Source organism: Carcharhinus amblyrhynchos, chromosome 9 (assembly GCF_965287045.1).
Source record: "Carcharhinus amblyrhynchos chromosome 9, sCarAmb.v2.hapA, whole genome shotgun sequence".
Classification (NCBI taxonomy): domain Eukaryota; kingdom Metazoa; phylum Chordata; class Chondrichthyes; order Carcharhiniformes; family Carcharhinidae; genus Carcharhinus; species Carcharhinus amblyrhynchos.
Window position 1 is genome coordinate 85,698,301 of NC_137332.1, and position 21,850 is coordinate 85,720,150.

Genomic DNA, 21,850 nt, shown 5'->3' on the forward strand with positions numbered 1-21,850 from the left:
CCTGGGCAACTAAAGACAGAAGGGACAGCATAAAGAAAGGGCTTACAGAAATGCAAAGAAAAGCACAGATCGTGCCAAATGGGAAAGACACAAAGGCCAGCAAAGGACCACAAAGCAGCTTTCAAGAACTATTAAAAAGTTTTATGATTCAACATCAATATGAAATGTTATAGTTACATAAAGGGAAAGTGGGTGGTCAGGAGCAACGTTGGCCGACTAAAGACCAAAAGTGGGGATATTGTCAATGACCATGGGGAAATGGCAGACATGTCAACATAGTTTTGTCAAGGGCAGATCGTGCCATACGAGCCTAGTTGAGTTCTTTGAGAATGTGACTGAGCACATTGACGAAGGAAGAGCGGTAGATGTGGTTTACATGGACTTCGGCAAGGCGTTTGATAAAGTCCCCCATGCAAGACTTCTTGAGAAGGTGAGAGGGCATGGGATCCAAGGGGCTTTGGCCTTGTGGATCCAGAACTGGCTTGCCTGCAGAAGGCAGAGAGTGGTTGTGGACGGGTCTTTTTCTGCATGGAGGTCGGTCACCAGTGGAGTGCCCCAGGGATCTGTACTAGGACCCTTGCTGTTTGTCATTTTCATAAATGACCTGGATGAGGAAGTGGAGGGATGGGTTAGCAAGTTCACAGACGATACAAAGGTTGGTGGTGTTGTGGATGGTCTGGAGGGATGTCAGAAGTTGCAGCGGGACATAGATAGGATGCAAGATTGGGCGGAGAAGTGGCAGATGGACTTCAACGCAGATAAATGTGTAGTGGTCCATTTTGGCAGGACCAATGGGATGAAGGAATACACTATCAAGGGCAGGAGTCTTAGCTGTGTTGAAGAGCAGAGGGATCTTGGGGTCCGGGTCCATAGGACTCTTAAATCGGCCTCGCAGGTGGAGGATGTGGTCAAGAAGGTGTATGGTGTACTGGCCTTCATTAATCGAGGGATTGAGTTTAGGAGTCGGGAGGTAATGCTACAACTTTATAGGACCCTTGTCAGACCCCACTTGGAGTACTGTGTGCAGTTCTGGTCGCCTCACTATAGGAAGGACGTGGAAGCTATTGAAAGGGTGCAGAGGAGATTTACAAGGATGTTGCTTGGATTGGGAGGCATGCCTTATGAAGATAGGTTGAGGTAGCTGGGACTCTTCTCCCTGGAGAGACAAAGGTTGAGAGGCAACCTGACAGAGGTTTATAAGATGTTGAGAGGAATAGATAGGGTGGATTCTCGGCGGCTATTTCCCAGGGCTGAAATGGTCGCTACGAGACGACACAGGTTTAATGTGCAGGGAAGCAAGTACAGAGGAGATGTTAGGGGTAAGTTTTTCACTCAGAGGGTGGTGAGTGAATGGAATCGGCTGCCGTCGGTGGTGGTGGAGGTGAACTCGCTGGGGTCTTTTAAAAGACTTCTGGATGAGTATATGGGATCTAATGGGATTGGGGGTTATAGATAGGTCTATGGCTTAGTAGGTATACAAGTGATCAGCGCAACTAGTGGGCCGAAGGGCCTGTTTGTGCTGTAGTGTTCTATGTTCTATGTCAAGTAATTACTCTGCCTCAGTATTTACAGCAGAGGAGGAGGATAGCTTGCCAGAAATCCTGAGAAAAATCAATAGTGGATCGGGGATAGGGATTAAATACAATTCACGCATATAAACATCAATAGTGGGGAAATTAATGGAACTAAAGACTGATAGATCCCTCGGACCTGATGGTAGCAATTTGAGGGTGTTAAACGAAGCAGGGGAGCACATTATTGATGCCCTAACTTTCTAATCTTTCAGAGGTTCCCAGATTTAGGAGTTGTTTCTCTGGATTGGAAAATAGCTCATGTCACTCCACTTAAGAAGGATGAAAGAGGAAATCTAGAGAATCTCAGACCAGTTAGCCTAATATCTGTGTTAAATCAAGTTAAATGCAATAGATGTCCAAAGAGACTTGGGGGGTCCAGGTGTATAGATCTTTAAAAATGCCACGAGCAATCAAGAAGGCTAATGAAATACTGGCCTTTATAATTGAGAGGACCGGAATATAAGGATGCAGAAGTTATGCTGCTGCCATACAAAACCCTGGATTACTATGAGCAGATCTAGGCACCACATCTTAGGAGGCATCTATTGGCCTTGGAGGGACTGCAGCGTACATTACATTACAAGAATGATATCTGGACTTCAGGGGTTTAATAATGAGACTATTTTATATAAATTAGACCAGTTTTTTTCTAGAATTCAGAAGATTAAGGAGATGTTAGGAAGCACTTCTACACACAAAAGGGTGGTAGTGGTTTGGAACTCTCTTCCACAAGCAGTAAATAATCCTAGGTTACTACTATCTTTAAATTTGAGATATATTAATTTTTGATAACTAAAAGCATTAAGGGATATGGGTCAAAGGCAGGTATATAGAGTCAGTTAGCCTTGATCTCATTAAATATTGGAGCAGGCTTGTTCCTAGATCTGGTGGTCTATGTATTAAATGTGCATTACAAATACATTTTAAAAACCTTCAAATACCTCCTAACAATTCCTTCTTCTGATGACTTTTAAATTGACCATCTCATTGCTGACCTCCTCAATTCAGAGAAAAAATTCCTACAGAGGAAAAGACTGTTGAAAACCTTCATTGAGTCTACTCTTGGTCTTCACTGCTCCAATGTACACTGTCATAGCATCATAACTAGGGGATGCAATGATGTAGTGGTATTGTCACTGGACCAGTAATCTGGAAACCCAGGGTAATTTATAGACTCCTTGTTGAACACCTGAAAATTCACATTGGCCACAACAATTGTATTCCATTGATGAACCCAATAAGTACCTTTAAAATCACTATTAAATTTGGCTCCACCAAATCTAAGTTGACTATTCATGATTAACCCCTGCATTTCTGAACGCTAATTAATTTTATCTCAAATTATGGATTCCAAACGTTTGCTGACATCTGACATTGGACAAGTTAGTTACCTGGATGGAGAAGTGTTCCGCCAGCCACTCTCCATATCTATACTACAATTAGCATGTTTAGAAATTAGAGAAAAACTGCGCTCGGGGCCTTTGCTATCTTCTCTCAACAGCTCAGGATGCTTGGCATCACAGACAGATGACTTAGCCAGCTGGAGTTCTACTTTTTGTTCAGGACCAATTCTGCTTCCAGCATGATTTCTAACAGTTATTCTCCTCCACAACACCTACGTTATCACTTCTATATCTCGTCTTTAAAAAATGTGAAATATTTGTCACACTCTAAAATTAGATTCTCTCATTACAGAGAGCTCTACCTTTCCTTTAGCCGCGGTTTAATTTATATTTTATGACGCCATACTTTCATTTTATACTATCTGCCAGCCTATATTCATACTTCTTTTAATTCCCCCCTTTCACCTTACTACTACACACTAGATTCTTCATGGTTTTTAACTCCATCATACAGCTCCCTTTTAAATCAGTTTAATTTGAAACCCATGCCACTCTAATCTTTGCACTCATTTTTTCCCTTTTAAGAGTACATTTATTTTCCTTCATCCATTTTGCATTTGAAGATTTCCTATTGCAGTTTTCCCCATTATTTGCTAACATTTTGACTTTTTGCTGGTCTGTCACCATTGAGTCCATAGAATCCCAACAGAAGGAGGCCATTCGGCCCTTCGAGTCTGCACCAACACTCCAAATAGCATCAATCCCTGCAACCACATGCATTTACCATGGCTTATTCATGTGGGAACTGGAGGACATTCCAGAAATGGTAAGGGGTGTAGGAGTTCCAGAGATAGAGAGGGTTATCAGGACTTGAGAAGATTCCAGATAGTGAGGGGTGTATGGGCTGGAGGAGACTCCGGAGATAGGGAGAGTTGTAGGGGTTGGAGGAGTTTCCAGCGATCGGGAGGAGTGTAGGGCTGGAGGAGATTCCACAGCTAGTAAAGGGTGTCGGGGCTGGAGGAGGTTCCAGAGGCAGGGAGGAGTGTCGGGGCTAGAGATGTTACAGAGATAAGCAGGGCATTTGGGTGTTGAGGAGGTTCCAGAGATAGGAAGGGTTGCAGGAACTGTAAGAGGTTCCAGAGACAGGGATGAAAACATTTAAAAACAAGATAGAAAATCTGAAATGAGAGACAGGAGTCAATGTAGGACAGCAAGGACAGGAGTGATGGGCTAATGGAGCTTCATGTAATGTAAGATGCAGGCAGCAGAGTTTGAGAAGCTGAAGATTATGAAGAAGAGGGTTGGGGACTGTCTAGGAGGGTATTAAGATAGTCTGAAAACAAAGGAATGGGGTAATGGTTTCCAAATGGATAAGGTGAGACAAGGGTAATCGAGTCAGGGAGACTCCAAAACTGACAACGGATGAAAGATGTTGAAGGACAATGGTGTGCTTGATCTTGTTGAAGGCTGCAGCAAGTTCAGGACATTTCTTGGAGAGGAAGGTGGATGGACTGGTTGAGGAAGGTGGATGGACTAGTTAAGGAGATGGATGATAGAGAATAATTTATGATTTTCCTAACATCCCAAGTTCATCCTGGAGTACTGAGCAGTTTTGGAAGAGCATATTTGAACATTCCTGGATTTGGTCCAACCAGACCAAATGATGGGCAATTAAACTAGGTGTGAGCCAAATACACTCACATGTATGGTTTGACATAATTCTACAACCTCGGTTCCAATCCAATATAAGTTCACAACGATATTCAGATATGTTAATATAATTACTGCTTTGATGGAGATCATTTGACTGCCTGTTTGACATGGTTTCTATCATCAAGGAGATGTCAGGGGTAAGTTTTTCACTCAGAGGGTGATGAATGAGTGGAATTGGTTGCCGTAGGTGGTGGTAGAGGCAAACTCGCTGGGGTCTTTTAAAAGACTTCTGGATGAGTACATGGGATTTAATGGGACTGGGAGTTATAGATAGTTCTATGGCCTGGTAGGTATGGATATGATCAGCGCAACTTGTGGGCCGAAGGGCCTGTTTGTGCTGTAGTGTTCTATGTTCTATTTAACAAAGAATGGAAGCCTACTTGTGACACTAATATATAAAAACTTAAAATAGCAGGGTGGAATACGAACACAAGAAATATGAGCAGGAGTAGATCACATAGCCTGCTCCAGGATTCAATATGATCATGGCTGATCTTGGGCTTCAACTCCATTTTCCTGCCCGTTCCCCACAATTCCCCCAGAAATATATTCAACAATGGAGCATCCACAATCCTCTGGGGTGAGAATCCCAAAGACTTACAACGTTTAGAGTGAAGAAATTTCTCATCTCAGCCCCATATCCTGAGAATGTGCCCCCATGTTTTAGATTCCCCAACCAGAGGAAATGATCTCTCAACGTCCACCCTATCAAACTCCTTCAGCATCTTGTATGTTTCAATGAGATCGCCTCTTATTCTTCTAAAAACAAGCACATATAAACCCAGTTTATTCAGTCTCTCTTCCCAGGAACCAATCTCTGTACTGCTTCCAATGCAATATAGCCTTTCTTAACTGTACAGACCAAAACTGTGCACTGTTTTCCAGCTGTGGTCTCACCAAAAGCCTATATAATTGCAGCAAGACATTTTCATTCCTGTACCCCAACTCCCTTTCAATAAAGATCAATATACTTATCACCCAGCTCATTGCTTGCTGCATGTGCATGCTTACTTTCCATATGTCCTGATCAAGCATGCCCAAGTCTCTTTGAACATGAACACTTACAAGTTTACAACTTATTAAAAAAATTCTGCTGTTCTATTCTTACGACCAAAGTGAATAACTTTACATTCCCTGCATTATGTAGTGGCACAGTGGTTAGCATTGCTACCTCATAGCACCAGGGACCCAGGTTCCATTCCTGGCTTGGGTCATTGTCTGGATGGAAGCAGAACGGTCTCCCAGTGTTTGAGAGTTTTCTCTGGGTGCTCCAGGTTCCAAATTCCGAAAGACATGCCGGTTAGGTGCACGGGCCATGCCAGCTTCTCCCTCAGTGCATCTGAACAGGCACCAGAGTGGGGCTGGCAGCTAAGGGATTTCAACAGTAATTTCATTGTAATGTTAATTAAGCCTATTTGTCACACTAATAAATAAAAAAATTATACTTCACCTGCCATCTCGTTTCTCACTCACCTAACCCATCTATATCTCTTTGCAGCCTCTTTGAGTCCTCCCCACAGCTTAACTTTCTACATAGTTTGGTGCCATCAGCAAACTTTGATGCATTACCCTCAGTCTCATCATCTAAGACATTAACATCGATTGTAAATCACTCTGACCCTATCACTGATCTTTGCAGCACTCCACTGTTCGCTACCTACTAACTTAAAAACACTTATGTTCACTGTTTTCCATCCATTAATTAATTCTCTTTCCATATACCCAACTCCATGACTACTAGCTCTTTATGCGGCACCTTGTTAAAACGCCCTTTGGAAATATTGGTATACTACTACATCTACCGGTTCCCCTTTATTCACCCTACAAATTACATTCTCAAGAAACTCTAATAAATTGGTTAATTTTCATAAAACAATGCTGACTTGTTCTAATTATACTCTGCTTTATGCAGTGTATTGTTAAGACTTCTTTAATAATAGATTCCAGCATTTTCCTAACAACTGATGTTAGGCTAACTTGCCTGTAGTTAACTTTTCTGTCTCTCCCTCCCTCAATGCTAACTGAGTTTCAGACTGGATTATGTGCTCAAGTCCATATAATGGGATATGAGCTTCTGACTTAGTAACAGGGTTCCATGTCTGAGGAACTCCCTCATCCAACAGGATCCCACAGTTGTCATCCACCATAGGCCAACAGGATCCCTTAACCATCCTACCCCATTCCCCGACCTAACACGATTCCACAATTACCCCTCTACCCCGCACCAACAGGATCCCACAACTACCCCCATACCCTAACCCAATAGGATTCTACAATTACTCTCCTCAACCCCAAGTCAAAAGGATTCTACAAGTACCCCAATCCCGATCTGCCTGAATCTCACAATTAACCTCCCCCATCCTCTGAGCTAATGAGGTTAAACCCCAATTGTATGATTTGGCAAAAAAGTTTGAATTGTCCCTATTTGCATCAAGTGGCAGAGAGTTATTCGTGAAGGACTTGAGAAACCAGATTGTAAGAAGAGGGCTGCACCCAGCTGTGGATGAGTGGGGCCAGTGCTGACTGCTTCTATACCCCTGCCTCTGACAGGTATGTTACAAGCTTTACAGTTAATAATGCCTGTTGCAAATGAGGCTGCAGAATGTTTTGTCCCTATTTCAATCAGATTTTAAAATCGGTGAGAACTGAAATTGTTGAGAAAACAAAAGAGATCAGGGAGAGTTGAGCATCCTGGTGCTGCCACCTGAGGCTGGCAGTACAACCCATATCCAACAGAAGGGAGTCCCAAACCTACCAGTTTCAATGCCAGTGGCAGTACCACACCCCAGTCACAAACAGGAGCAGTGTGTCCTTGCATCACTCCACAATACAGCAATCTCCTCACCAATTAACACAATGAATGTAAGGTAAGATGACTCCCAAGTAGCATGGTTGCTCCTGTGCACAGGGCTACAATGTTCAGTGCATGCACTGTCAAAGCCCTCATTTCATACAATGGTACAAAGAAAACACTTCCCGGCTTTAGGAATTGTGTGGGATTACAGGCAAGCAATACTTTAGGAACATCAGCCGAGACCAGCACCTGTCAGCCAGAGACAAGTGTACCATTAAACAAGTTGTGGCAGTTTGAAAAAAACAGAAGCTCAGTAATTCAGGTAGCACAACGTACGCAACAGACAGGGAGGATGTAAAGACATTGCACACAGACTGGGGCTTGTAGCCAGAAGGACCTGACTGCTTTTAATGATTGAGGGCCACCCACAGGCAGCCATCAATAGCTCAATAATTCTCGAACGTCATTAATTCCAGGCTGCAGGCCTCTGCCTCCTGTCAGTCCACCCAGCTCACCCCCGCCCAGCCTCAGCCTCAGCCTCTCTAAGAAAAGATGCTCACCGGCAGCAGCCGAGGTACAAACAAGCGATGTCCCATCCCTAGCAGCTCCAGCAGCCGGCAGGCATATTCGTTCACCATCTTATGGCCGTCATCCTGTGTTTCTTGAGCTTTGGAACGGGGGTTCTGCACAGCCGAGAGGGAAGGGGCGGAACAGGGAAGCCCCTCTTCTGTCAGGAGGAAGCAGGACGGATCCAGTTTGCTGGTTCAGGGTCCAAGCGAACAGGAGAAATTGGTGGTGGCAGTGTTAATTCAGCAGCCTTGCTTCTACCACTGAGTTAGCACCGAGCACAGGCTTGTTGGCATTGTGTCGCCGGTGAGAAAATGACAGCAGTTTGAGATCCACGCTGAGCAGCAGAGGCAGAGCTGCTCCTGCTAATGTAGTCGGTGAGCTCATCGCCTCTGGCTAAAAACGTGATGGCTGCTGTTCTCAGCGTTGCTGTGAATGTGTAATGAGGAAGCCAGTGAATGAACATGCAAGCCCATGCCTCACGGGAGCTGTCTGGGAATGGAGAGCGCTGTGCTGAGCTACCTCAGCTCCCAGGTGGCTCACCCCTTTGACAAGCTGACCACCCCCCGCAGACTGCTATCTTTGCTAAAACTGCACACTACCACTGACAGTCAGACCCCCATTGTTCAGCATTCCAGCCTCTACCGCACTCAGCACTCTCCTTTATTCTCAGTTAGATAAATGTGACACTTCAAACTAAACCTGGCTGCCAAAACTCCCCCATTTATGGCTGCTGTTTTAAAGTTTATTTGTCATTATAATGGGACCTCTCTTTTTAAACCCCCATTGTATTGTAATTATCCCTGGGAATATCCAATGATCAGGTTATCCCTGAGCAATAGGTGTCCATGCCCAACAGGATTGTCCCTGCATATCAAATTATTCTGCAGTGTCAGGGTTGCTTCTATTATGATTTCCTTCCTAAATCATAATAGATTTACTCTTTTCTATAAAACACAGAGGCTGTAGCACAGAAAAAGGCCATTTAGCCCATCACGTCTTTGCTGGCCAAAATAAGAGAAAATAGAAATAGCCGCTCATTTTAGAACATAGAACAGAATCTCTGGTACAGAAGGAGGCCATTCAGCCCACTGAGTCTGTACCAATCAAATCCCACCCCTATTCCCCTAATGCCACACACTTACCCTGCTAACCCCCCTGACACTAAGGGTAATTTAGCATGGCCAGTCAAGCTAACCTGCATATCTTTGGACTGTAAGGGGAAACCCAAGCACTCAGAGGAAACCCATGCAGACAAGGGGAGAATGTGCAAACTCCATATAGACAGTGACCCAAGGTTGGAATTCAACACAAGCCCTTGAGGGCAGCAGTGCTAACCACTGAGCCACCGTGCCATCCTTAATCCCACTTTCAGCACCTGGTCCATAATCTTACAGATTCCAGATGCAGATGCAGGTACATCTTAAATGAGTTGAGTGTCTCAGTCTCAATCACCAATTTGGGTAGTGAATTCCACACATCCACCACTCTCAGTGTTAAAGAACCCTTCCTCATGTCCCCCTAATCCTTCTACCAATCACCTTACATCTATGGCCCCTGGTAATTGATTCCTCAGTTAGAGGAAACAGGTCTATCCTGTCTCGGATCCTCATAAATGCCTACAGCTCAATTAGATCACTCCTCGGCCTCCTCGAAGGAAAATAATCCTAAGCCTATCCAATCCCTCTTCGCAGCTGAAATTTTCCTGCCCCCGCAACATTCTTATAAACCTCCTCTGCACACAGTCTCCAGAGCAATTAGGTCCTTCCTGTAATGTGATGACCAGAACTGTACATAAAATTCCAGCTGTGGCCCGACCAGTCCTTGCTTTGGTATTTAATACCTCACCCAATAAAGGGAAGCATTCCATATGCTTTCTTGACCACTTTAATCACCTGTTCTGCCACTTTCAAGGATGTGCACTCCAAGGTCTGTCATTTCCTCTACCCTTCTCAATATCACCAATTGTTTATTCCCTAATGTTGTTTGTCCTCCCCAAATACATTATCTCTCACTTTTCCAGTTTGAATTCCATTTGCCACTTCTCCACCCACTTGATATCATTCTGGAGGCAACAGCTATCCTTTTCACTATCAACTACACAATCATCTGATATATATTAATGACTTAGATCTTGGTGCACAGGATACAATTCCAAAATTTGAGATGACAAAACTCATAAGCATTGTAAACTGTGAGGATAGTGCAGAACTTAAAAAAAAAAGTTGGTAGAAAGGGTAGCCAAGTGGCAGATTCAAAACAATGCAGAGAAATGTCAGGGGATTCATTTTGATAGAAATAACATGGCAAGACAATGTAAAAAAATGGGTTTGATATAAAGGAGGCACAGGAGCAAAGAGACCAGGACGTATACATATATTAGTCATTGAAGGTGCCAGAAACATTTGAGAGAGTGCATACAATATTCTGGGCTTTAATAATAGGGGCATTGAGAACATATACAAGTCACTAGTTCAGTCTCATGGAGTATTACGTCCACAGTTCTGGACAGCTCACTTTAGGAAGGATGTGAAAGTGTTAGAGAGGGTGCAGGAAAGCTTCATGAGAATGAAGGGGGAAAGGTCTGTGTGGAACCAGAAGAAATGGCAGAGGTGCTTAATGAGTACTTTGCCTCAGTATTCACGGTGGAAACTGATCTGGGAGATTTTGCTACAGGTTTGCAGCAGATGGAGAAGATTGAGTATGTGGATATTAAGGAAGAGGATGTGTTAGAACTTTTGAATTCTATCAAGATAGATAAGTCACCGGGACCAGATGGGATGTACCCCAGGTTACTGTGGGAGGTGAGGGAGGTGATTGCAGAGCCCCTGGCGATGATCTTTGCGTCGTCAATGGAGACGGGAGAGGTTCCGGAGGATTGTGGATGTGGTTCCTATTTTCAAGAAAGGGAACAGAGATAGCCCAGGAAATTACCAACCGGTGAGTCTGACCTCAGTGGTTGGTAAGCTGATGGAGAGGCTTCTGAGGGACAAGATTTATGAGCATCTGGGGAGGTTTAGCATGATCAGAAGTAGTCAGCATGGTTTTGTCAAGGGCAGGTCGTGCCTTACGAGCCTAGTTGAGTTCTTCGAAAATGTGACTGAACACATTGACGAAGGAAGAGCAGTGGATGTGGTGTACATGGACTTCAGCAAGGCGTTTGATAAAGTCCCCCATGCAAGACTTCTTGAGAAGGTGAGAGGGCATGGGATCCAAGGGGCTTTGGCCTTGTGGATCCAGAACTGGCTTGCCTGCAGAAGGCAGAGAGTGGTTGTGGATGGGTCTTTTTCTGCATGGAGGTCAGTCACCAGTGGAGTGCCCCAGGGATCTGTTCTAGGACCCTTGCTGTTTGTCATTTTCATAAATGACCTAGATGAGGAAGTGGAAGGACGGGTTAGTACGTTCGCCGATGACACGAAGGTCGGTGGTGTTGTGGATGGTCTGGAAGGATGTCAGAAGTTGCAGCAGGACATAAATAGGATGCAGGACTGGGCGGAGAAGTGGCAGATGGACTTCAACGCGGATAAATGTGTAGTGGTCCATTTTGGCAGGACCAATGGGATGAACGAGTACACTATCAAGGGCAGGAGTCTTAGCAGTGTTGAAGAGCAGAAGGATCTTGGGGTCCGGGTCCATAGGACTCTTAAATCGGCCTCGCAGGTGGAGGATGTGGTCAAGAAGGCATATGGTGTACTGGCCTTCATTAATCGAGGGATTGAGTTTAGGAGTCGGGAGGTAATGCTGCAACTTTATAAGTCCCTTGTCAGGCCCCACTTGGAGTACTGTGCGCAGTTCTGGTCGCCTCACTATAGGAAGGACGTAGAAGCTATTGAAAGGGTGCAGAGGAGATTTACAAGGATGTTACCTGGATTGGGAGGCATGCCTTATGAAGATAGGTTGAGGGAGCTGGGACTCTTCTCCCTGGAGAGGCGAAGGTTGAGAGGCAACCTGATAGAGGTTTATAAAATGTTGAGAGGAATAGATAGGGTGGATTCTCGGAGGCTACTTCCCCGGGTTGAAATGGTCGCTATGAGAGGACACAGTTTTAAGGTGCAGGGAAGCAAGTACAGAGGTGATGTTAGGGGTAAGTTTTTCACTCAGAGGGTGGTGAGTGAATGGAATCGGCTGCCGTCAGTGGTGGTGGAGGCGAACTCGCTGGGGTCTTTTAACAGACTTCTGGATGAGTATATGGGATTTAATGGGATTGGGGGTTATAGATAGGTCTATGGATTGGTAGGTATTGATGTGATCGGCGCAACTTGTGGGCCGAAGGGCTGTAGTGTTTGTGCTGTAGTGTTCTATGTTCTAGAATGGTTCCAGATGAGGAACTTCAGTTATGAAAATAGATTGAAGAAGTTAGGACTGCATTCCTTAGAGAAAAGGCAGCTGAGAGGAGATCATGATTGAAGTATTCAAAATTATGGGGGTCCTAACCAGAGTAGATAGGGAGAAATTGTTCCCAATAGTGAAAGAATCAAGAATGAGTGGGCACAAAGAAGAAATAGTGAGATCAGGATATTTTCACACAAAGAGGTTAGAGGTCTGGAATGCACTGCCTTAGAGTGTAGTGGAGACAGGTTTAATTGAAGCATTCGAAAGAGGATTAGGCAGTTACCTGAAAAGGGAGAATGTGAAGGGTTACGGAGAGAAGGCCAGAATGGAACTCAGTGAACTGCTCTGAGTGCTGGAATGAGCCAAATGGCCTCTTTCTGTGGTGTAACAATTCTGAGATTGTGATCTGGTGTAGTACTGCGGTAGAATTATGGGGCAAAGAGATTCAGCAGCAGAATTGAGAATATAGAGTATAGGGTATATGTTAGACAGCCCATAGAGGCTTATTTAGGGAAATTACAGTTTGGAAAGATTGAAATTAGTATTCCAGCATGGTTTTCCAACAGGTTAAGGTGACCTTGATAAAAAGTAGCAGCTATCAATTTTTCCACAGTAGCTGGGCTGAAGCGAATTACTTCAAGCGTGTAGGTATGGTCATGGTTATCATAGCATACCTATCATAGAAGCCATTTACCCGTCAAGTCTGCAGTGACTCTGACCATCTCACCCAGGACCTCACCCTACCCTATCTCCATAATCCCACACATTTACCATGCCACTCCATCTACATAAGAACATAAGAAATAGGAACAGGAGTAGGCCATCTAGTCCTTCGAGCCTGCCCTGCCATTCAATAAGATCATGGCTGATCTGAAGTGGATCAGTTCCACTTTCCCGCTTTCTCCCCATAATCCTTAATTCTCTTGTCTATCAGAAATCTACCTACCCGTGACTTAAATATATTTAGCGAGGTAGCCTCCACCACTTCAACGGGCAGAGAATTCCAGAGATTCACCACCTTTTGAGTGAAGAAGTTCCTCCTCAACTCTGATCTAAACTGCACCCCCCCCCCCTTATTTTGAGGCTGTGCCCTCAAGTTCTGCTATCCTTTCTAAACAGGAAGAATCTCTCTACTTCTACCCTATCTAGCCCCTTCATTATCTTGTAAGTCTCTATAAGATTCCCCCCTCAGCCTTCTAAACTCCCAAGAGTACAGACCCAGTCTATTCAATCTCTCTTCATAGGCTAACCCCCTCATCTCCGGTATCAGCCTGGTGAACCTTCTCTGCACTCCCTCCAAGGCCAATACATCCTTTCGCAAATGCGGTGACCAAAACTGTACACAGTACTCCAGTTGCAGCCTCACCAGTGCCCTGTACAGTTGCAGCAAGACCTCCCTGCTTTTATATTCAATCCCCCTCGCTATAAAGGCCAACATTCCATTCGCCTTCTTGATCACCTACTGCACTTGCAGACTGGGTTTTTGCGATTCGTGCACAAGGACCCCTGTACAGTAGCATGCTGCAGCTTTTCACCCTTTAAATAATAATCCCTCCTACTATTATTTCTACCAAAGTGGACAACCTCACATTTGCTAATTTATACTCCATCTGCCAGGTCCTCGCCCACTCACTCAGCCTATCCAGATCTCTCTGCAGACTTTCTGTGCCTTCCACGCAATTCGCTTTTCCATTCATCTTCGTGTCATCAGCCAATTTTGTTACCCTGCACTCAGTCCCCTTCTCCAGATCGCCTACGAAAATGGTAAACAGTTGAGGCCCCAGCACCAATCCCTGCAGCACTCCACTAGTCACCAACTGCCAACCAGAATAGCACCCATTGATCCCAACTCTCTGCTTCCTGTTAGACAACCAATCCTCTATCCACGCTAACACCTTACCCCCAACTCCGTGCACCCTAACCTTCTGCAGCAACCTTTTGTGAGGCACCTTATCAAACGCCTTCTGGAAATCTAAAAACACCACATCCACCAGTTCCCCTCTATCTACCGCACTACTCACAACCTCATAGAAATCCTCCCCTTCACGAATCCGTGCTGCATCTGCTTGATCAAACTGTTCTTTTCTAGGTGTCTTGCTATCTAACCTGGTAAGTGTCCGGAACAAGCAGCTAGAGGTAGTAGAAGAAGCAAGTACAATTTTATCTTTTAAAAAGCATTTAGGTAGTTACATGGGTATGATGGGTATAGAGGGATATGGGCCAAATTATGGGCAATTGGGATTAGTTTAGGGGTTTTAAACAAAAAAGGGCAGTATGGACAAGTTGGGCTGAAGGGCCTGTTTCCATGCTGTAAACCTCTATGACTCTAACCTACACACCTTGGAGCACCAAGAGGCAATTAACCATCACCAATCCACCTAACCTGCACATCTTTGGACACGAAGGGGCAATTTGGCGTGGCCAATCAACTTACATCTTTAGACTTTGGGAGGAAGCCAGAGCACCCAGAAGAAACCCATGCAGACGTGGAGAGAATGTGAAGACTCCACACTGATAGTCACCCAAGGCTAAAATTGAACCTGGAATCCTAGCCCTGAGAGTGAGCAGTGCTAACCAATGTGCCGCACTAGGAAACTTTGTTATACCACAAAGGGAATGATGGTTCTTCTATTATTGACCACATCACATCATAATGGGAAATTCTTGGAAGTGTACAGTCCTTAGTTAATGGTGTCATTAGGAGAAGTGTCTGTGCAGGATTTAATTTCACCCAATAGATGAGTGGCTGATTTGGCATTGCGATGTGCTTCAAACGAATGCATCACTGTGTGCATTCAAATCACTGGAGGACTACAAAGTCAGCTCATCAAAGTAAGAGTAGGTATCTCTTCAATACTCGTGCTCTTGTTTGCTGGAGCAGAGGAGTGAAGGAGCAGAGAGAGAGATAAGAATTTACCTGTTAAAAACCTGTTTAAATAAGTTTAAAGCACTTTGTTCCTTGTAGAACTGTTTAAATCATTTAAAAGCATTTTTGCGGGCTTTTTGTATTTACCGCTTTAAGAATTCTGAGGGAGTGGTTAGAAGGGAGTTGTGGGCCAGCAAGCTTTAAATCAGCGCCAGGTTTAAAAAGAGGCCTGGTACAGACAGCGGGCAGCGTCAGAGCGGGCAGCGGAGTGAGAGGGAAGCAGAGTGAGCTACTAGGGCTTAATATCAAAAGGGCTGGAGAGGAAAAGGGCCAGATAAGTTCGTGTGGAAATTTTCAATACTACTACAGTGAATAATGGAGGGGCATGTGATGTGTTGTTTCTGTATGATGTGGGAGCTGGTGGACCCCAGGGTCCTTCCCAGTGACCATGTCTGCAGTAAGTGCAGGTTGCTGGAGGAGCTCCAGCTCAAGGTAGATGAGCTGGCCTCTGAGCTGCAGACACTGAGGCTCATCAGGGGGAGAGAGGGTGCCATTGTCAATGGGGTGCAAGTGACATCTACCCCCCCCTAGACGGGCTAACTCTAAGGGTCAGGAACAAGAGGGGGCTGCTGAGAGGAGGAAGGGGGGTGGGGAGAGGAGGAAGGGGGTGGGGAGCGGAGGCCTCAGCCTCTCAATCTGCATAACAGGTTTGAGGTTCTTGCTTCCAGTCTGGACGAGGACGAGGGAGGTGAGGTTGGTGAGCAAACTGCACACGGTACAGTGATGCAGCAGGACACAGGCAAGGAGAAGGTGAAAAGGAACGTAGTAGTGATTGGGGATAGTGGGGTGAAGGGTATTGACACTGTCCTTTGTCACAATGACAAAGTGCACAGAAGGGTGTGTTGTCTGCCTGGTGCTCGGGTCCGGGATGTCGCATCTGGGCTGCAAAGGAACCTGGAGTGGGAGAGTGCGAATCCGGTCGTTGTGGTACATGTGGGTGCCAACGACGTAGGCAAAATGCGAGCTGAGGATCTGGGGAGGGAGTATGAGAAGCTGGGAATGGAATTAAAAAGCAGAACCGACAAGGTGGTTATCTCTGGGCTACTGCCTGAACCAAGTGCAGATGGGCGTAGGGTTGATAGGATTAAGGAAGTGAATGGGTGGCTCAGGGATTGGTGTGGGAGGAATGGGTTTGAATTTATGGGGCATTGGCATCAGTACTGGGGTAGGTGGGACCTGTTCGGGCAGGATGGGGTTGGTCTGAACCATGCTGGGACCAGAGTGCTGGCAAATAGAGTAAAGAGGACTGTAGACAGGGCTTTAAACTAACTGGGGGGGAGAGAGAGAGAGAGAGAGAGAGAGAGAGAGAGAAAGGAGGGTGCGAGGGTAGGTGACATTACAGGGTCTAAAGTTAAGGAGAGGGTACAGGTAAGGGAAGAGGCCGAGGATGTCCCAATAATAGAGGGAGTAGGGGGCGTGAGTATGGTTGGTGGCGTTACGGCAAATAGGGTCCAGGTGAAGGCTGGGATGAAGGCACTTTATCTGAATGCACGAAGCATTCGGAATAAAGTGGATGAGCTGGTGGCGCAGATCAGCACAAATGGATATGATCTGGTGGCCATTACAGAGACGTGGCTGCAAGGTGACAGGGACTGGGAGCTGAATGTCCAGGGATATCAAGTGTTTAGGAAGGATAGGCGGGAGGGAAAAGTGGGGGGGCGTAGCTCTGCTGATTAAGGATAGCATCAGGGTGGTAGCAAGGGATGATATTGGAGCCAAGGAGCAGAAAGTGGAATCGTTGTGGGTAGAGATTAGGAACAGCAAAGGGAGGAAGACGCTGGTGGGTGTCGTCTATAGGCCCCCGAATAATGATCTGGAGGTGGGGCGGGCTGTTAACGCGCAAATAAGTGCTGCGTGCAGGAATGGGACGGCTGTAGTTATGGGGGATTTCAATCTACATATAGATTGGTCGACCCACGTTGGACGCAGTGGGCTCGAGGAGGAGTTCTTGGAATGCTGCCGGGATAGTTTCCTGGAACAGTGTGTGTTGGAGCCGATGAGGGAGCGAGCTATCTTGGATCTGGTGTTATGTAATGAGGCGGGTAGAATTAGGGACCTTGCGGTGAAGGATCCTCTTGGGGAGAGTGATCGTTGTATGGTGGAGTTTCTGGTGCAGATGGAGGAGGAGAAAGTGGGTTCCCGGACGCGCGTCCTTTGTTTGAACAGAGGGGAGTACGGTAGGATGAGAGAAGAATTGGCGAATGTGGACTGGGGGAGCGCGTTGGAAGGTAAGTCTGCTGAGGAGCAGTGGAGGATCTTTAAGGAGATCTTTCTTGGTGCTCAGCAGAAATTTATTCCGATGGTCAAAAAGGACAGTGGGAGGAGAGGTAATAAGCCGTGGATAACGAAGGAGGTGAAGCAAAGTGTTAAATTAAAAGCGGAGGCGTTTAGAGTAGCTAAGAGTAGTGGGCGAGAAGAGGATTGGGAGAGGTTTAAATGTCAACAAAGATTGACAAAGAAGTTGATAAAGGGTAGGAGAAACTATGAAGCTGGGCTAGCGCTTAATATAATAAAGGATAGCAAGAGTTTTTATAAATATATAAAAAGGAAGAGGCTGGCTAGGGTGAACGTTGGTCCCTTAGAGGATGAGAAGGGGGACTTAGTGGTAGGGGATGGGGATATGGCTGAGGTCTTGAATAACTTTTTTGTTTCGGTCTTCACGGAGGAGGACGTGAATAATTTGCCCGGTGTTAGAGATGGAAAGGTGGTAGGACTGGAGGGTCTTAATGACATTACTGTTACTAGAGAGGCGGTGCTTGACAGACTGGAGGGGGGCTGATTGTGGACAAGTCGCCAGGACCGGATGGAATGCATCCGAGGGTTCTGAAAGAAATGGCGGAGGTGATAGTGGATGCCTTGGTGGTTATTTTCCAGACGTCGCTGGATTCCGGGGAAGTGCCGGAAGATTGGAAAGCGGCTAATGTTACGCCGTTGTTTAAGAAGGGTGCCAGGCAAAAGGCAGGGAATTATAGGCCGGTTAGTTTAACGTCTGTTGTAGGTAAAATGTTAGAATCCGTCATCAAGGAGGAAATAGCGAGGCATCTTGAGAGGAATTGCTTGATAGAGCAGACGCAGCACGGTTTCGTTAAAGGGAAGTCGTGTCTGACAAATTTACTGGAGTTCTATGAGGATGTGTCTAGGGCGGTGGATAGAGGAGAGCCGGTGGATGTGGTCTTTCTTGATTTTCAGAAGGCATTTGACAAGGTACCTCACAAGAGGTTATTGCAGAAGGTCAGGGGACATGGAGTTGGGGGTAGGGTGTTAGCGTGGATAGAGGATTGGTTGTCAAATAGGAGGCAGAGAGTGGGGGTCAATGGGTGCTATTCGGATTGGCGGATGGTGACTAGTGGAGTGCCTCAGGGGTTGGTGCTGGGGCCTCAGCTATTTACCATTTATATAGATGATCTGGAGGAGGGAACCGAGCGTAGGGTGTCGAAATTTGCTGATGACACCAAGATTGGTGGAACGGCAAATTGTGCGGAGGGTGTGGAGAGTCTACAGAAGGATCTAGATAGGCTGGGCGAATGGGCCAGGAAATGGCAAATGGAATTTAGTGCTGGCAAGTGCGAGGTGGTCCACTTTGGTAGGAATAATGGTAGGAAGGATTATTACTTACGTGGCGAAAAACTGCAGCAGGTGACGGTGCAGAGGGACCTTGGGGTCCTTGTGCATGAGTCGCAAAAACCCAGCTTGCAGGTGGTCAGGAAGGCGAATGGGATGCTGGCCTTCATAGCGAGGGGGATTGAATATAAAAGTAGGGAGGTCTTGCTGTGGCTGTATAGGGCATTGGTGAGGCCGCAGCTGGAGTACTGTGTGCAGTTTTGGTCGCCGCACTTACGCAAGGATATTTTGGCCTTGGAGGGAGTGCAGAGGAGGTTTACTAGGCTGATGCCGGAGTTGAGGGGGTTGAGCTATGAGGAGAGGCTGAATAAATTAGGCTTGTACTCGTTAGAGTTCAGAAGAATGAGGGGAGATCTCATTGAGACGTATAAGATGATGAATGGGATGGATAGGATAGAGGTGGAGAGACTCTTCCCGCTCAGAAAGGATAGTAGGACTAGGGGGCACAGCCTCAAGATAAGGGGGGGTGGTTTAGAACGGAGTTGAGGAGGAACTTCTTCACTCAAAGGGTGGTGAATCTCTGGAATTCTCTGCCCGTTGAAGTGGTGGAGGTTACCTCGCTAAATATTTTTAAAGATGCGGATTGATGGGTTTTTGATAAGAGAGGGGATTAAGGGTTATGGGGGGAGGGCGGGAATGTGGAACTGAGCCACTTCAGATCAGCCATGATCTTATTGAATGGCGGGACAGGCTCGAAGGGCTAGATGGCCTACTCCTGCTCCAATTTCTTCTGTTCTTATGTTCTTATGAAGGTGTGCCGTGTGCCAAATAATTAGTACTTCCATTTGCCTGACCTCTGCTAAATTAAATTGGTGGGAGACCACGATTGTTATACTGGTCTAAATTCACAATGCAACTGAGAAACAGGTCAACATTTCATTGCAGGCAGAGGCCATGTGGGCTGGCTCCTAATTTCTTCACTGTCCCTACAGTTGACCCAAAGATATCCACACAGCACCTGGCAGACATGAAGCAAGCCCACAAGGTAGCTTAGCAACAAATAAAATTACAGGATTGAGTGGTGGGAATTAGTCTACAGTGTGGGAGCGCACCAGTGTTAGCAAAAACCTCCAGGTGCTTTGTAACAGCATCAGACACTGAATTACTTTTACTTTCTTGATATGTTAGCTTCAATGAGTGGGGCAATCTATGTATAACTATAAATTAGCTTAATTGATTAAACCAGGGTGGGATCAGAAATTGTTCTTTACCCTCGGGCAGCCGTAAGAACATTGAGATTGACAATAAGATTGACATCTAGTTTGGACACATTAGCCATCCCATATCAAGAGCCATTCTTGAATGCTTTTAAAGTAGATGATTATCCGCTTAACGCAGACCAGCAACTTAGACGCCTCTAACCACAAGACAGTTACAATCTGTCAGTCAGGTTCCCGAAAGACAGCAGGTTCTGAGAAAGCAGAAAAACCACTAACTTTACAAACAATGGTGGGACGGATAAGACATTTAAGGGAAAAACCAATGACTTTGCTAGATAACCACCTGGACATTTGTGAAAAAAAGAATTGTTTGTATGAAAGGGTATACTTGACAAAAACTATACAAAAAGGACAAATGACAAGAGTTACAAAAGGTTGAGACTGCACCAGAAGAGTTTGCTGGACTGTCCATTCTACCCAAAAGAGGAACAGGGTAAATTTGGGGGAGCAGCTACTAGCCAAGGAACCAAAAGAAGAAGGGAACTACATAAAGAAGCCAGGCATCAACAATTTGATTTGGTTAGTTGGGAAGAAGCAAGTTTATCCATGTATAGACAACGGCTGCAGCAATGATGTAACAATAATATTGACAATAGTGGCTTTAAAATAGCTATTCTGGCTGAGAGTTAAGCATGCTAGGACTTTTGTTCAACTTCTAATTAAAACCAGGTGCAAATCATAAAGTTACTCTGATCTGAGAACTGCGTTCTTGAGCTTCCTGTTTTGACTAAATAAGGAAATTTGTTTACATTTTAAGTGACATTGTGGCATCGAACTTTATTACCGTTTTGTGGGGTGCCGTTATCTGCGGTACATGTCATGCGAAGTAAGCGTAATGGCGTCTTTCACAAGTAATTTCACTGGATGTTTGAGCCATGTGATCAATTTCTGGTTACACAGTTGGTTGGAAGACAGAGAATCTTCTGGAAGCAAGTGGAGGATTTGTAGATAAAAGTCACAGCACTCCTCTGTTTGCCGGCGACAACTCTATAGGGACCTGAAGGAATTTTCCCCTCAGAGAAGAAGATAGATTCTACATCAGGGATCTTTCTTGGCCAAGGTTTTTCCCAAATTCGGTAACATCTACTTTCAGTTAAAGTTGATGTTCATGTGCAGTTTAGAATTAAAGTTCAATTGAGAGTTGATGTTCAGTTAATGTTTAATTAAGGGTTAAAATTCAATAAAAGAGTTAATGAGTGGCAACTGTTTAAGTTGGTACTCGAAGTGTTAAATAAGAGAAATAGTTGAATGAATTAAAGAGCCAATTACTGTGATTGTTTGTCTGATTAAACTGGAATGCTTGCAAGGTGTTTAAATTAAAAGCCAGATGACGCGTGACTATTAATTCTTTCCCAAATAATTGTTTCTAGAAGTTTCCCCACCACTGATGTTAAACAGACTGTTCTGTAATTACTGGGCTTTTCCTTACAACCTTTTTTAAATAAGGATACCACATTTGCAATTCTCCAGTGCTCTTGTAGCTCTCCTGAGTCTAAAGACTGTAGGATTATGGCCAGCACCCCTGCAATTTCCATTCTCACTTCCTCGGATACATACAGCTGCAATCTGTTCAACACTTCCTCGTCAATTTTGAACATTCTAGGAAGAGAATTTTTTCATCTATCACCACGGCCTGGGTAGATCTACCTCCTTGGTAAAGACGGATGCAAAGTATTTATTTAATACCTTAGCCATGGCCTTGCCTCCATGTGTAAATTCCCTTTTAGGCCCCTAATAAGCCCTACCCCTCCATCTACCAC

General features: G+C 45.3%; 1 protein-coding gene across 5 annotated transcripts in view; it reads right to left on the minus strand.

The window, feature by feature from the left end:
* Nucleotides 1–21,850, minus strand: part of rabgap1l (RAB GTPase activating protein 1-like) — a 462,369-nt gene that overhangs the window by 91,664 nt on the left and 348,855 nt on the right. The window contains exon 1 of one of the 5 annotated variants that reach the window (XM_080196013.1): nucleotides 7,985–8,095. The exons of the other annotated variants lie outside the window; for them this stretch is intronic. Within the exon in view, the coding sequence (XP_080052139.1) occupies nucleotides 7,985–8,062 (78 nt within the window). The 5' untranslated portion in view covers nucleotides 8,063–8,095. Of the gene's footprint in view, nucleotides 1–7,984; nucleotides 8,096–21,850 lie in introns of those variants that run through there. 5 annotated transcript variants of the gene reach the window in all.